At 42.4% G+C, this 15411-nt stretch overlaps 2 protein-coding genes across 3 annotated transcripts in view; both read right to left on the bottom strand.

Moving 5' to 3' along the window:
- LOC146522992 (ladderlectin-like) overlaps positions 1-15411 on the bottom strand; it is a 40041-nt gene that overhangs the window by 13169 nt on the left and 11461 nt on the right. The window lies entirely within an intron of this gene.
- Positions 12862-15411, bottom strand: part of LOC146522988 (type-2 ice-structuring protein-like) — an 88443-nt gene continuing 85893 nt past the window's right edge. Inside the window, exons 3-7 of one of the 2 annotated variants that reach the window (XM_085142814.1) lie at positions 15164-15226; positions 14824-14930; positions 14581-14715; positions 14383-14491; positions 12864-13218 (exon numbers count right to left, since the gene is read on the bottom strand). In XM_085142814.1, coding sequence (XP_084998940.1) covers positions 13142-13218; positions 14383-14491; positions 14581-14715; positions 14824-14930; positions 15164-15226 — 491 coding nt within the window. In that variant the 3' untranslated portion in view covers positions 12864-13141. Of the gene's footprint in view, positions 13219-14382; positions 14492-14580; positions 14716-14823; positions 14931-15163; positions 15227-15411 lie in introns of both variants that reach the window. The other variant, XM_085142822.1, reaches the window with a different exon arrangement.

The raw sequence follows: 15411 nt of genomic DNA, 5'->3' as shown, positions 1-15411 counted from the left end.
CTGGGGAGTCTGAGATCTGAAGAACAGGCTGAAGAGATCCTTGTTCATTTGAGAGGCAAGGCTAAGGATGTGGTCCAGGTTGGCATTAGAAACAGTGTCGTAGATGTCACACGTGATCCTGAGGCTATTTATGGAATCCTGAGGAGACACTTTGACTCTGCTCAGTGCTCACCTCTTCCGCTGGCAGACTTCTACACCACTCTCCCAGAGAAAGGTGAAAGTGCATTTGATTACTGGCTTAGGCTGCACCGTGCTGTTGATCTTGCTGTTGAGCGCCTGAAGGAACGAGGACAGGCGTTGGGTAGCCCCAGCACTGAGGTCACCCGAATGTTCATCAAAAACTGTCCCTCTCCTGAGCTTGCCATGATCTTTAGATCAAAAACAATTGATAGATGGACGGCCCACGAGGTCCAGGAAATCCTATGTGAGTCCCACTCGGGAGGAACGTTGAATTCAAGCAGCATGACAACTGGGAGAGTTGCGATGAATGCACAGCAGATATCAGCAGCATTGCCTGCCCAACCAACAGAGAAACACATTCAGCCACAGTCGACAGATTCAGCTACTTTGGAGCGGCTCATAGGCATGCTTGAGAAGGTTCTTCTGCAAGGATCCTTTCAGCCTGGTGTGACCACGCGGCCTAATTCCAGACATTCCAGGATTGAGGGCCTACATGATAAACCCTGCTCCGTCTGTCATGATATGTCTCACACAGCTTTTATGCACTGCCGAGATCACAAACTCTGTTTTCTGTGCCACTCACCTGACCATGCCAGGCGTGCCTGTCCTAGATCCTCATCGTCTTCTGCCCCTCAACGGTCGGAAAACTACTTGATCCACATTTGAGGGAGGAAGGTGTGGATCATCTGAGTGACTCTCCCATCTGCGACAATGATGACCTGGAATCCATGTATGGATCTCTGTGTTCTGCTTCGTCACCTGGTATGACAGTTGTCTTCCAAATGACGCAAAGAATTAAGAAATCTGACAGTTTGTTTTACACAACTGTGGGAACTGTGGGTGGAGTTTCACTGAGAGCCATAATCGACAGTGGCTCTATGTCGTGCTCTATTAGTGAGGCTGCTGCTACGCGGCTTTTACAGTCCTGCCCTGATCTGAAGCTTGAACCAGCTAATGACATTGTTGTTGTTGGTGCTGGGGGTCACCAGTTCCAACCAAAAGCAGTTTGTGATTTGGAAGTGACTATTTATGGTTTCAAGCTGCTCATCCCCACGCTGGTTATTCCAGGCCAAAGTGATGACATGATTATTGGCAGTAACGCTATTAAGTCGTTGATTCATGTGATGAAGAATACGGATGAGTATTGGAGGCTTCTATCTATTTCAGGTGATGTCACCAATGATGACTGTAGCCAGTTTTTATCCATGCTTTCCAATGTTGAGCGTTGGAGGGGCGGGGCGGTGCCTGATAAGATTGGCACAGTGAAGTTGAGACAGCGTGTTACGCTGGAACCTCTTCAGGAACACCTCGTGTGGGGTAAATTACCTCCCTCTTCACCTCTATCAGCAGGCTGCACTGTTATTGTTGAGCCTACACAGTCAAGATGTAGACCCAGAGACATCCTGGTTGGCCGTTCCATCTCATCACTGTGGGGTGACAAATGGGTTCCCCTCAAGCTGATTAACCCCAGCAACAAGCGTGTGACTCTGAGGAAGAACTGTAAAATCGCTGATGTCTACCCTTGTATCGCAGTTGAAGAGCTGTCTCCTCCTGAAAAGATCATGGCTAACAGCCACTCTGTTGAACAGGGTTCTGTGCCTATAAGGTCTGTTGAACAAAGGAAGGAACTCTTGCACAGACTAGGACTACAAGACTTGGACTTAGACAGTTGTGAGGTGTCTGACAGATGGAAAGATCAGCTTCTGCAGCTTGTGGAAAAGTATGAGTCTATCTTTTCTAAGGATAAAATGGACTGTGGAGAAGCTACCGATTTTGTCCACAAAATACACCTTGTGGATGAGAGGCCTTTTCGTTTGCCTTATCGCAGGGTACCGCCGAGTCAGTATGAGAAGCTGAGAACTGCTCTGAATGAGATGGAAGAAAGGGACATAATCCGGAAGTCAAACAGTGAGTACGCATCGCCGCTGGTCTTGGTGTGGAAGAAGGATGGCAGCCTGCGCATTTGCACTGATTTCAGATGGCTCAATGCAAAAACTGCTAAAGACGCGCACCCGCTGCCACACCAAGCTGACGCCCTGGCTGCTCTCAGTGGAAATGTTTTCTTTTCGACAATGGATTTGACCTCTGGATTTTACAATGTGCCTCTCTACGAGCCTCACAAGAAATACACAGCATTCTCCTCACCCTTTGGTCTCCATGAGTACAACCGGATGCCTCAGGGCCTGTCAAACAGTCCGGCGACCTTCATGCGAATGATGATGTCGATCTTTGGTGACGAGAATTTCAGCAGCTTGCTTTGTTACTTGGACGACTTGATGGTGTTTGCACCTGACGAGGTGACCGCCCTTCAACGTCTTGAGATGGTCTTCTCTCGGTTGAGGAGTCACAACCTTAAGCTGGCCCCTAAGAAATGCCATCTTCTTCAGGGCTCGCAAAATCGCTAGCCCGACGTCCCGGGGCTAGCGATTTTTCCAGTCGGGCTACCAAAATCTAACTCAGCCCTGCCCGTCGGGCTATCATAGGAAAATATATGTCAGTGCTTTTGCATTCTTTCGCCAATGTAGCTGAGTAATTATGTCATTGGCATCGATGAGCCACTGTCAATATGTGACATATTGAAATCGCGTTTGAATTTGCGCTTGCTTTTTGCTTTCATTTTCATTTTGCGATCGCGCGAACGGTGTATAGAGAGCGGCAGCACTGATTGGTGAGTGACGATTAATTGCGCACCAATTCCTCTGACATCGTCTTATCACTCATTAGCTTACTATTCAAACGCGACAAGTGAAATCTCTCGCAGCAAGCTTAAACATGTGAGAGGTTGAGTGCGCAAAGAATCGCTGATCATTATGTAAGTACGTGTGTAAAAGCAGCAGGATTTACGCTGGTATTTTAGTTCTGCAGAGCCAAATAAGACAGGTCAGAGTGAAGAAGGGGCAGCTAAAGAAAAGCCGATCACAAAACGGAAAAGATATGACAAATCGAGCCCGTTCTCACTCCCGAGGCGTAACATGGCGACGTTTTGTCACGTCCCGTGGCGTTCCTGAGGAACGCGAAAGGAGACTTTCGGCATTCTTATGGTACGCGGCGGGTTATGGCTGAAATCCAGTGCAATGACGCTCCTGCGGTAATAGATGTTCCAGCCCTGTATTCCAGCCCTAACCATAAGCTTATCCCTAGCCCTAACCATAACCTTTTTCCTCACCTTAAACAGGACTTTAATGATGTTAAATAGCGTGTTTCTAAGCTATTTGAAGGAAAAGAGCGAACATGTGTAAATTGAGTCCATACGGTTCTCATATTTCCTCATTTTTCCGAGGTCGTCATTTAGGAACGTGGTGGGTAGCCGAAAACGTAATGTGTTGACGATTTGTCACCTAGCCTAAAATGTTAGGCTTTGGGAGTGAGAAGATGTTGGACAAATCAGACTATGAGGCAAAAAGAAAGCGCAGCTCTTTTGGTTTCATGGACAAAAGAATTTCTGTGGCTGGAATATGACGAGCTAAATAACATGATGTTCTGCCAGGTGTGTTGTGAGTTTCATTTGATTTCTGAGTCGACAAGCGCCTTTGTTACTGGGACCAGTCATTTTAAGAAAGACCCCATCAGAACCCATGAGAAATGCAAGAAATGCATTATTGCCCAGTCTGCAATATCTTTCCCAGAACAAACACCAATTGCAAAAAAACATACTACAAATAAACCAAGCACAACAAGAACTCCTGAAAAAGCTGTTTAGAACAGCGTGCTATATTGCAAAGAGTGAACTACCATTGGCAGAATTTAGCAGTCTTTGCAAACTTCAAAAAGCAAATGGCCTAGATCTTGGTTCCACTTACTTCTTACCCGTGATTTCAGTGGAAATTTCAAATTCAGGATCTGACACAGACTAATTCATGTTCTACACAGTTCTTACAAGTTCATAGAAATTTCTGTTCAATTAGAACCAAGTATTTGAGTTGATGGTTTTAATTGTTATACAGTTGTTGTGATTTGTATTTTAACAATTTTTTTGATTAATTTTTGTTTCCGTTACAATATTATACTTTAATGTATAATATTGTAAAGGAAACAAAACGTAAAAAAAAATTCATTTTTTATTCGGGCTACTTAAATTTATTTTGGGCTACCAAAAACTGAAGAATGCCTGCCCGAAGGGCTACCAGAGATTTTGAAATTTTGCGAGCCTTGTTCTTAAGAGGTCAGTTAAATTTCTTGGACATGTCGTTTGTGCGGATGGTGTGAGAACTGATCCAGACAAGGTTAACACCATTACCAACATTAGGGAGGAACAGCTTATGGAGAGCGATGGTGTGACTCCCTCCCAGAAGAAGATCCGGTCCTTCTTAGGAATGATCCTTTATTACCTACATTTCATTCCTGATTGTTCTGCGAAGGCCAAGCCCCTGTTCAGGTTGCTTTCAGGACGACAGGCAATTCCCCATGGGAGGAAAGGAAGGAAGCCCAGGAAGCAACCCTCTGCCAAGCCATCTCTGACACCAAGTGACTGGACATCAGCGTGTCGCACATCATTTCAAACGCTCAAGATGGAACTGGCTAATGTTGTCACCCTTGCTCATCCCAACTTTAATGAGCCTTTCATCATTGCAGTTGATGCCTCCTTTGATGGCATCGGGGCAGTGCTCTCACAAGTTTCTCCTGGCAAGACAGTGGCTCGACCTGTTGCCTTTGCCAGCAAGACATTGTCACGGTCTCAGATGAACTACCCAGCACACAGACTAGAGTTCTTGGCGCTTAAATGGGCCGTGTGTGACAAGTTCGGCCACTGGCTAAAAGGAAGGCACTTCACGGCTTGGACAGACAATAATCCCTTGTCCTACATCTTGACAAAGCCACGTTTAGATGCTTGCGAGCAGAGATGGGTGGCGAAGCTCGCGGCGTATGATTTTGATCTAAAGTATGTGCCAGGGGTTAAAAATACGGTGGCTGATGCTTTAAGCCGTGAGCCATTTGTCGAGTCATGTATTGGTCATCGTTTGCTGAAAGAGCCTTATGTTGCTCTACTAGATGAGGTCAACGGGGTTGTGAGAGGTACTGTGCAGGATGCTTTTCGGCTGACTAACAATTGCCACATTGTTCAGGACACAGAGCCAGACTCACCAGACTCTGTTTCTGAGTGTGACCATCAGAGTGAGAGGGGTTCGATCGATGCTGATGATGTGTCAGCTGTGTTGAGTGCGCAGTGTGACCCTGGTTTGACCAATGTCAATCCACCTTTATCACAGCTTCCTGAGGAGGACCCTGTCGTTCCTCTCCCACAAAGCCAGCTCTCAAGTCTTCAACAACAAGATCAGGCAATAAACAGAGTCCTTTTCTATGTGCGAAGAAAAAGGAAGGCTACTGGGCGAGAGGCAGCTTCAGAACCAGGTGGCGTTGGTGGGCTTCTCAGGCAGTGGAAGAAGCTTAAAGTACAGAACGGCATCCTGTACAGGGTGATAAAGCATCACCGCTTGAGCAAGAAGATCAAGTCCTCCTCAGCCTTCATGATAATGCAGGCCATCAGGGCCAGGCACGAACACTTTCCCTCGCCCGTGAGAGGTTTTTCTGGGTCGGGATGGAGAAAGACATAACCAACCATGTTCGACAGTGTGAGAGATGTGTGGTTGGAAAAACACCTGAACCTCATGCTTGTGCACCACTGGAAAACATCCAGACGTCAGAGCCGATGGAACTAGTGTGCATAGACTTTTGGACCGCTGAGCTCAGTGATAATAAGAAGGTGGATGTTCTGGTCGTAACTGACCATTTCTCCAAATTGGCACATGCTTTCCCCTGTCGAAACCAGTCTGCAAAACATGTAGCGCGCAGGTTGTGGGATGATTTCTTTTGTGTTTATGGCTTTCCTAAGAGGATTCATTCGGATCAGGGATCAAATTTTGAAAGCAGACTGTTGAAGGACCTCTTAGAGATGGCAGGTGTGCAGAAATCGCATACTACGCCATACCATCCTATGGGCAATGGGGTCACTGAACGGTTCAACAGGACACTTGGGAATATGCTGAGGACTCTCCCTCCAACAGCCAAGGCTAGGTGGCCTCAGATGTTACGCACTCTCACGTTCTGCTACAATTGCACAGTGCATGAGACGACTGGTTTGGCCCCCTTTTATGTCATTTTTGGGCGAGTTCCACGCCTTCCTGTTGACATAATGTTCCAACATGTGCTGCAAAATGATGATGTGATCAGCCACCATGAGTTTGTCTCACGGTTGCGGAAAGACCTGTTTGATGCCTCACAGATTGCCCAGAACCATGCTTTGCATGAGCAAGCACGCCATGCCAGACTCTACAACCGTAAAGTCAAAGGCTCACCTCTGGCTGTAGGTGATAGAGTGTTGTTGGCCAATCGTGGTGAAAGGGGAAAAAGAAAGTTAGCCGACAAGTGGGATCCCACGCCTTATGATGTTGTGTCAGTTAGGTCTGGGATCAATGTGTACAGGATAAGAGAGAGCCATACAGGCAAGGAAAAAGTTGTACACAGAAACCTCCTTCTCCCTGTTAACTTCCTGGGCTTAGGTGTGGAGGGGAGCCCGGCCTCCCTTGTTGACTTGAGCAGAGGGAATCCGAATAATGGAGATGACCAAGGGTCTGTGAAGTCAACACAGATGGATCATCATGACAGGACACTGGACTGGCTACTGAAAACGCCGGAGATACAGGGTCTCGCTGATGATGAGCCGGTGGAAGTTGAAGGTTCCCTCAACGTGAGACGCCATTCTCTCTGCAATGTGGACCCCAGCAGTGGTTCTATCACAGCGGAGGACCCACCCCCTGAAGTTAACGCTGAAGTGTTTGAAAACTCCATTAGTGAGTCCCCCTTGCCTGCTCCCGTGATCAGTGATGCTGCTCTCCATCAAAGCGCTGAACCTGTTGCCATGGCTCCTGTAGCTCCCATGGCTGATGTTAACCTAGATGTTGCTATTTGCACACAGCCTCAGAGTATTCAGGCGGGCTTGGATGGGCTAGCTACCACTAGGTATGGGAGGAGTGTTAGGCCTCCCAAGAGGCTGATTTGTGAGATGGCGGCGCAGAAAGTTGAGGAAACTTATTCTGTTTCAGGGTCAGTTTTTGCATTTCTGACTAGTATGTTTTAGATCTAAGGGAATTAACTTGGTTTTATGTATCTTATGACCTATTTTTTTTGTGGTCCAGGATGTGATTTTGGGGTATTATTTTGTGTGCTCTTATATGTGATGTTAAGGAGGTGTAGATGGCATCTTCTCTAGTCTGTTGAAGGTATTGGGCTTGGTACCACCCAATGTCTTGACACTTTTATATAAAAGGATTCTGTATCGACGACGATTAATATTAGTGTATTGATTTCACCCCGAAGCACCTGCTGTTCATAGTTTCTTTTGTTTCTGGCCCTTGATACTCCTTTGAACTGGCTTGGAGTTTAAGAGAATTTAAGGGGGGTGTATGTAACGATGTAAAAGAATGAATATGGTTTTGTTGTTGTTAAATTCCTGTTAAACTTGGGTTCGCAACCATGGGTTTATTTCGAAACTTTTATTTTGAAAATCCGCAGCAGAAGTCTGCTACTGGTAAACGGGCTTTCCCTAAGCTTATCCGTTAGTAGCAATGAAGCTTTTGCTGTGGTAAGTCCTTCCTCAGTCCGCCCTGACTGAACATGAGTTTAAAACATATTTGAAAATCCTCATTGAAGTTAACATGGCAGTGCATTAACAGCATGAGCTGCCCATACAGTAGCATCTGAGTAGATTTCAGTTTTATGATCTTGTTTTGCAATTAACGGGTTAGACGGTAGGAAAAATGGACACGCTGAGCTAGCGGCTAACAGCTAGAGGAGACTTTCGTGTCTAATAACTTTGAAACTTCTTTTGATAGTTTGGGCGGAATCCTGTTGCTGAAAACCCATGGTTATCCATGTTCCCATGTTATTGCAGGTATGTGTATTTTGAAACATGTATTTGGTTGAGCTGCAGGCTAATTCTGTTTAAGAAATACTGCTTGTTAAGTTTTGCCCAGTAGATGGCAGCATTGTTCCATTTATTATTGTACATGAAAGGAAATTTGGCTTTGGTCTGGAAGTTTATTTATATTTACATGACCGTGCATTTAAGTGAATTAATTTCTCTTTTGTTACCTAAACCACAATGCAGTAATGTTTTTATTTTATTTTCCGTAATAAGTTTTGTTGCCATTTTATTTTTCAATCAATATTTGTTTTTTATTTATTTTAAGAAAACTGAGAGTTCCACTATACCATCATTAGCTTATCCGTTAGTAGCAATGAAGCTTTTGCTGTGTTTGGGCGGAATCCTATTGCTGAAAACCCATGGTTATCCATGTTCCCATGTTATTGCAGAGACCCACAAAAAGGGGAATAAACCACGCCTGAGCTCTACCCATCTCGAGTCCAGAGAGTTTTACTCATGCAGCACCGGAGATAGAGACTGAGGGGGGTTACATAAGGGATAAGACAAAATGGATAATAAGATAAAAGGAATAAAACTTTATTTTGGTAATCATCACCCTCAAGTTGTTCTAAACCTTTTTCTTTGTTCTGTTGAACACAAAAGAAGATATTTTCAAGAATGTTGGTAACCAGTTTCTTGTCCCTACTGACTTCCATAGTATTGTTATTTTATACTATGTCCATACGATGTCAATGGGGACCAGCAACTGTTTGGTTATCAACATTATTTTATGTTAACCTTTCCAAAATTGACTTTTGTTGGGTCTAAAGTCAGACCCCGCTGATCCCAGAACTTATTCCCATGAAAGAAAGACAAGGCAACAGCGATCGATCTTTTTACTTGCAAGGGGGCCTTGTCCGTACCTTAGCACATCACAAAATGAAAAAGTTTTAATGTGATTCTTTGATTTAAGAATCAAAGGGTGGGATTGTATAGGAATTTCTTTTACTTATGTATTAATCACATTATTTTATTGTATAATGCCTTGGTGCCACTGGATTTTAACATGTCTGACACCCATACTGTAAGACAAATGGTGGGGGTGTAGTAAGGAAGTTGGGGGAAGCAGACAACTCCACAGGAAGAATCTTTTGTCTCTTTGAGGACTCTGGGAAGTAGCAAGGGAGTGTGAACCTTAAGGTGTGAAACAGCTGTGTACTGCCTTTCGTTCCTGGAGAAGGTATTTAACTGAGAGCCATGCTAGGCTCAGAGAGCCTCTGCTGACCTGCCCCGCGGTCATGTAGGCTCTCCACCAACTTGGTTGTCTGTTGTCTTTGTGTGTTTGGATTAAAGAATGTTAGCTACCGCTCACCGCTCGTCTGCAGGCTTTATTTAAATGGAAAACTTCCACAACACCATCTAACCAGATGAACAGAAACAATGTTTTGGCATAAGAATATTTGTTTTGTTTGTTTGTTTTTAAATTCCCCACAAAAGGTATACATGAGCTCTCTCATTGGTAATCCTGAGTGACTGACAGAAAGATGCAGAGTACATAGTTGTACATAACTGTATGCAACACTGCCAGGTTACACGCTACTGCTGCATGTACTTTGGCTAAGGGAGGAGTGATTGTAAGAAGCCAGTAGTATGTTGTACTATGAAAAAATATAAACATGAATATAAACATTGTAAGTTTGATGGAGAACTGCATGAAATGTCAGTTACAGTGGGGTATGTTGTTATGGTGAGTACTGTGTGTATGTGTGTGTTTTTAGAAACACAGCTCTGTGCGGTGATAATGATTAAGTTACAGTGAGTGCTAATGTAATCGCCACAGACTGTTGATTATAAATCATGCAGTTATGCAACACATAGTTTTGTTTTTTGTTTCTGAGTGAGTTGGGGAGTATATCAAAAGCTTGAAGGCTTATTTAATTTTTTTTTCTATATTTTAATACTTTCTACATTGTAGATGCATACTGAAAACATCAAATATATAAAGCAAGATATATAAAATTATGTAACAAAGAAATAAAGTATAAATAACTCTGAATATGTCTTATATTTTAGATTCCTAAAGTAGCCACTTTTTGTTTTGTTGAAAATGTGTCAAACCTTGGCCTTATCTTAGTGAGCTTCATGATGTTGTCACCGGAAATGGTTTTCATTTCACAGGTGTGACTTGTCAGGGTACATTGGTGGAATTGCTTGCCTTCTTATTCGAGTTGTACGGGTTGGGACCATCAGTTGTGTTGTGCAGAAGTCAGGTAGGTACGCAGCTGACAGCCCTATTTGACAACTGTTATACATATTATACATATACTGGCTCACACGAGCACCGCCCCAGCAAAGGAAGACCAAGCGTCACCTCTGCGGCTGAGGATAAATTCAATCAGAATCAGAATCTGATAAACTGGATTAATTCCAGCCATGTGCAATTAAATTGCATGCTCATCCAAATGAGCTAAACCAGTGCATGATGGTGTTTAATCATCAAAACTGGAGAAGGGGTAGAGAGGGGATGGCCTAGGATATGAAGCAGGAAATGACTGTTGTGTATTCCGTTTACTGCAACAAAGAAACTGTATTCTGATTATCACCCATTTAAGCAGTAACTGTAACGGAATATAGTTACTCGTATTTTGTATCTTAAATACCTAACTCCATTACATGTATTTCGTTACTCCACAACAGAGATGGGCAGTAACACATTACAAGTAACGTGTTACTGTAATCTGATTACCTTTTTCAAGTAACAAGTTAAGTAATTATTTTATTACTATTGCAAAAAAGGTAATTAGATTACTGTTTCTTTCCCGTAAGCACACTGCATTACTGCGTTACTAAAACCATGATTTTTTTTTGCGAGTGTGTCTCGAGACAATGACGTAAGCGAGTGCGACGTTTGTGGCAACAGCTGTGTGCAGATCGACAATGGATAATATATCGAGTGCGGGAGAGAGTATGAGCGTGCAGCGTTTAAAGCGTGGAAGTACTGACCTTACTTTTGACTACATAAAAGGTGACAAAAACATTAGCGTCTGCTGTTCACTGCGTGGGAAGAAAACTTCTTTTTACAGCGAAAAAACCCCTAAACTTCCGAGCAAGCACCGAGAACGCTACCACGTAATGGGAAATCCACAGAGAAACTCGCGGATTCACACCTGCACCAGGGCAAACATTCGCCTGCTTTACAGGAGAAAATAGAGCAACAGGACCGCTGAGTCTTTCATTTTATTTATTTTCTGCTGCGTTTTCCTTGCATCTATTTGAAAGACTGAGTGTAAACACAAAAAATATTTTATGTGCTGTAATGTGCAGAAAAAAGTTTATATGTTAAACAAATTTTCTCCAGTCAGAGAATGTTGCATGTAATTTGATTTTTGCTTGATGCATAAAGTTAAAAGATTAAAACTAATAAAACAAGTTTTAAAAATAAACTTTTCCATGTGATTACATTTTGTATGATGGATTATGCAGAAAAAGTAGAATTGGGCTGAAAGATCTATCGCTTTATCACCTATTCAGGTTGTAAATCATGTTTTTAAAAGTAACTAAGTAATTAATTACTTTTGAAAATAAGTAATCAATAAAGTAATGGGATTACTTTTTTGGGAGGTAATCAGTAATTAGTTACTGATTACTTCATGACCAATGGTCAAGTAACTTGACCAACGCTGCTCCCCAACACTGCTGTGGTGTTCACCTGGCATAGAATTTCCCTCAATACCAGCTCCATAACTAAGAAGGCCCAACAGCATCTAAAAAATTCCTGTGGAAGCTGAGAACAGTCCATCTCCCTCCATTCTTTCTCACCACCTTCTACAGAGGGACTATTGAGAGCGTCTTGAGCCGTTGCATCACTGTCTAGTAGGGTAACCACACCATATCGTTTAGCAATACCCTACAAAGGATAGTGAGAACGGATGAGAAGATTATTGGAGCCTCTCTTCCCTCCATGACAGACATTTATCACACTTTAAATAAATAAACAAATTTTCAGTGGTGCAGTTATTCAAAGTATAATTTGGAAAGTTTCCAGTATCACCATCAGGTGTCACTATGACAATATTGGTTGCAGGGAAAGGTCAACAGTTTTCAGTCCATGATAACTCAAGATTTAACTGAGGGATAGAAAACAAAAAAAACATGAGCAGTGACGACAGGACTTGGTGGCGATTATAACTCATTTTATAAAGCACATGTAAAGCATAGGAGGGAAATATAAATTTTAGAGTGCATAGCCACAAAAACTCTCTTTACATGTGCTACCATAAAAATGATGTTTCACAAGAGCAATGAATTACATTATAGCTGGAATCGTTTTATTTGAGTCAGTTCTGATGGACATTTTTTTTTTACATTCGAAAGTGTAGTTTTTCCTCTTCACTATCACTCCCGCAAGCCTTACTCTGAAAACTATCCATTCGCTTCCGCTTGGGGGCGATCGTGGCTCAAGAGTTGGGAGTTCTCCTTGTAATTGGAAGGTTGCCGGTCGTTCTTCACTTCACCCGTTGCCTACTGGTGGTGGTCAGAGGGCCCGGTGGTGCCAGTGAGTCAGTGCGCCCCAGGGTGGCTGTGGCTACAATGTAGCTTGCCATCACCAGTGTGTGAATGTGTGTGTGAATGGGTGGATGACTGGTTGTGTAAAGCGCTTTGGGGTTCTTAGGGACTAGTAAAGCACTATACAAATACAGCCCATTTATCCTTTTCAGGGTCACAGGGGGCGCTGGAGCCTATCCCAGCTGTATAGCTGTACACTAAAAATTACTTACTTCATGTTGTGCTTTGAATATAGTAGAACTATAGCTGTAACATGGAGCAACAGACCACCAGTTTCGTTCAATGCTTTAGTGTTTTAATTTACATAAGAATATGAAATACAGTCCACTTTCCAAAACAAATGTGTACATTGTGTGAAAGCATTCTTTTATTTTTAAAGACTTTCCAAACATAAAATTCTTCTGCAGTTTATTGTATGTGTCGTTTGATCCCTTATGCTGTAGCAACAGAACAGAAATACCAAGAAAGACTCAATAGCTGAAAAACACGTCAGTGTTTTTACTGATGAAGTGTAGGTTTGCATTAGTGATGAGATCACATGATAAGGCTACCACAGATAGATGGGAGCTTAGTCTCACACCTCATGTCATCCAAGCATCCTGCCTTTCCTTCTGCAAAAAAACACAAAAAACAAAACACACTATGACTCAACAATCCTCTTTCATCAAAATTTGTAAAATGTAACAAAAAATTTCTGAAATGAGGGGACGATTTTTAGCAAAAAAATGAGTGTAGCTAGTTGCTAAGACACAACTAAATACAATATTTGTATTTTAATTAATTACATTTGGCTGTATCATCATTGATGCATGTGTACACAGTTAAAAGCAGAGGACAGTTCTGTGGATTCAGAGGAATGTGCATCAGTGTTCACCAGCTACATCAGCACATGCATTGACAATATTGTCATGCTACAAAACGTATCCAAATCAGAAGCCACGGTTGAACTGTGAGGTACATGCCATGCTACATGCATGCTCCGCTGCATTTGCCTCTAGTGATGCAGATAGAAACAAAAAGGCCAGATATGATCTGCGTAGATACATCATGGAAACCAAGAGGCAGTACAGACTGAAGCTGGAAGGATACTACAACAACAGGAAGGCTTTCCAGCGTGTCATTAAAAAGGCACACTTCATCAGTAGAGTGCCCCTCCCACCACTACAGGACATTTACAACAGTCGGGTCAGGAAAAGGGCACACAACATCATCAAGGACCACACACACGCCCACAACACACTGTTCACACTCCTGCCAACTGGCAAACGCTACAGGATGAAAGCAACGACAACCCGACTAAAGAACAGCTTCTATCCACAGGCCATCAGTCTACTGAATCACTGACTAGTTGTTGTTGATTATCTTTGACTTGAAAAATTTCTATTTTGTACATATACAATCAATACAATACAACTTCATACAATATAAACATGTTAATATTTTTATAAATATGTTAATATTGCATACTCTGTAAATATTACCACTGTGACAGTGTTGCAACTACTTGCACTTTATTCTAAATTCTGTCTACACCAACAGATAAGCTACAAAGCCCTTGTTTTACTTTATTATCTTCTGTGCTATGTTCTACGCTCAGAGTTAAGTTTACTCTTTATTTTAGTTAGTTGATTATTTAGTTGTGTGAAGGGAACCTGCCAAGTAAGAATTTCATTGCTCTGCATCACCACTTGTGTTTTGCAGTGTATATGACAATAAACTTCTTGAATCTAGCAGTTTTTTTCTTTTTTTTGATGGGGGTTGGGGGGTAGACTTACCAGGAAAAGTTATCTGCAAACAGTGGTGCTTATGTTTAGCTTCCTCTCCTCTGCAAAACTCAGCAAAAGCAGACACGCCCATATAATCACTCCAGGACCAGGAAGGATCCTGTTAAAGCAAAATTTTAAAAAAATTGCTAATTCATATTAATTAAAAATGCAATTGTTTCATAAACTGCTAGACACCATGCTATTTACCGCTGGAGTATTATGGCCTCCAACCCAAAACTGTCCATAGCCACGTCCAGCACGCTGCACCTCCAATTGAATCTCGTTAGCTTGACTGGCACTATACACAGATGCAAGCTGTCCTCCACGATTCTGACAGTTTCTCTACAGCGCAGACAAACAGACAGAATTAAGTGACCAAGAAATTTTACATCATTAATGTACTCCAAGCTTTCATAGTATACTTAGTGTAAAAATCAATATCTTTGTTACTTGAGCCTCAGCCCAGGTCATGTATCTTGGAACAAAGAGGAGGCACTGTTGACTGTGCATAGTCCATCCATCAGGGCAAGATGGAAACCAGCCACCATAAGGGTCCTCTGAGGACAAATGGACAAGAAATGTTGATATTGAGCTGCCAGTGAATAGTTAATCTGTTGTCACTCTTCATTTTTTGGCTTTTACGGGAAAAACTAAAATAAATAAATATTGTTATATTGCATCTGTTGTAAATGGTTTCATTCACCAGACGTCTGCATCTGCATGTGCTGTTCAAATTTTTTACAGGTGGATCATCGAGATATTCTTCCTAAAATAACCATCTTACATTCACCTGGTACAGGAGGAGCATCTGTCAAGGGTATATTACTGTAAACTGGAACAGTTGCAGGCACAGCTTCAGCCACAGACAAGAAATAAACAAGAGAGTTAACACAGTATCATAAATTCAGTACCACAAAGATAAAATGCTCATGAACAATTAACACTTAAAAAAATCAGACTGATTGAAACATCTAAAATCTGCTATTCTTCAATCACGTTTTGTATATAAAATCTAAAAATATCTACACATTTGCCTTT

This window comes from Neolamprologus multifasciatus, chromosome 3, assembly GCF_963576455.1.
Source record: "Neolamprologus multifasciatus chromosome 3, fNeoMul1.2, whole genome shotgun sequence".
NCBI classification, from domain to species: Eukaryota; Metazoa; Chordata; class Actinopteri; order Cichliformes; family Cichlidae; genus Neolamprologus; species Neolamprologus multifasciatus.
Note: the sequence above shows the minus strand (reverse complement) of the source record. Positions and strands in the feature narration are given on the sequence as shown.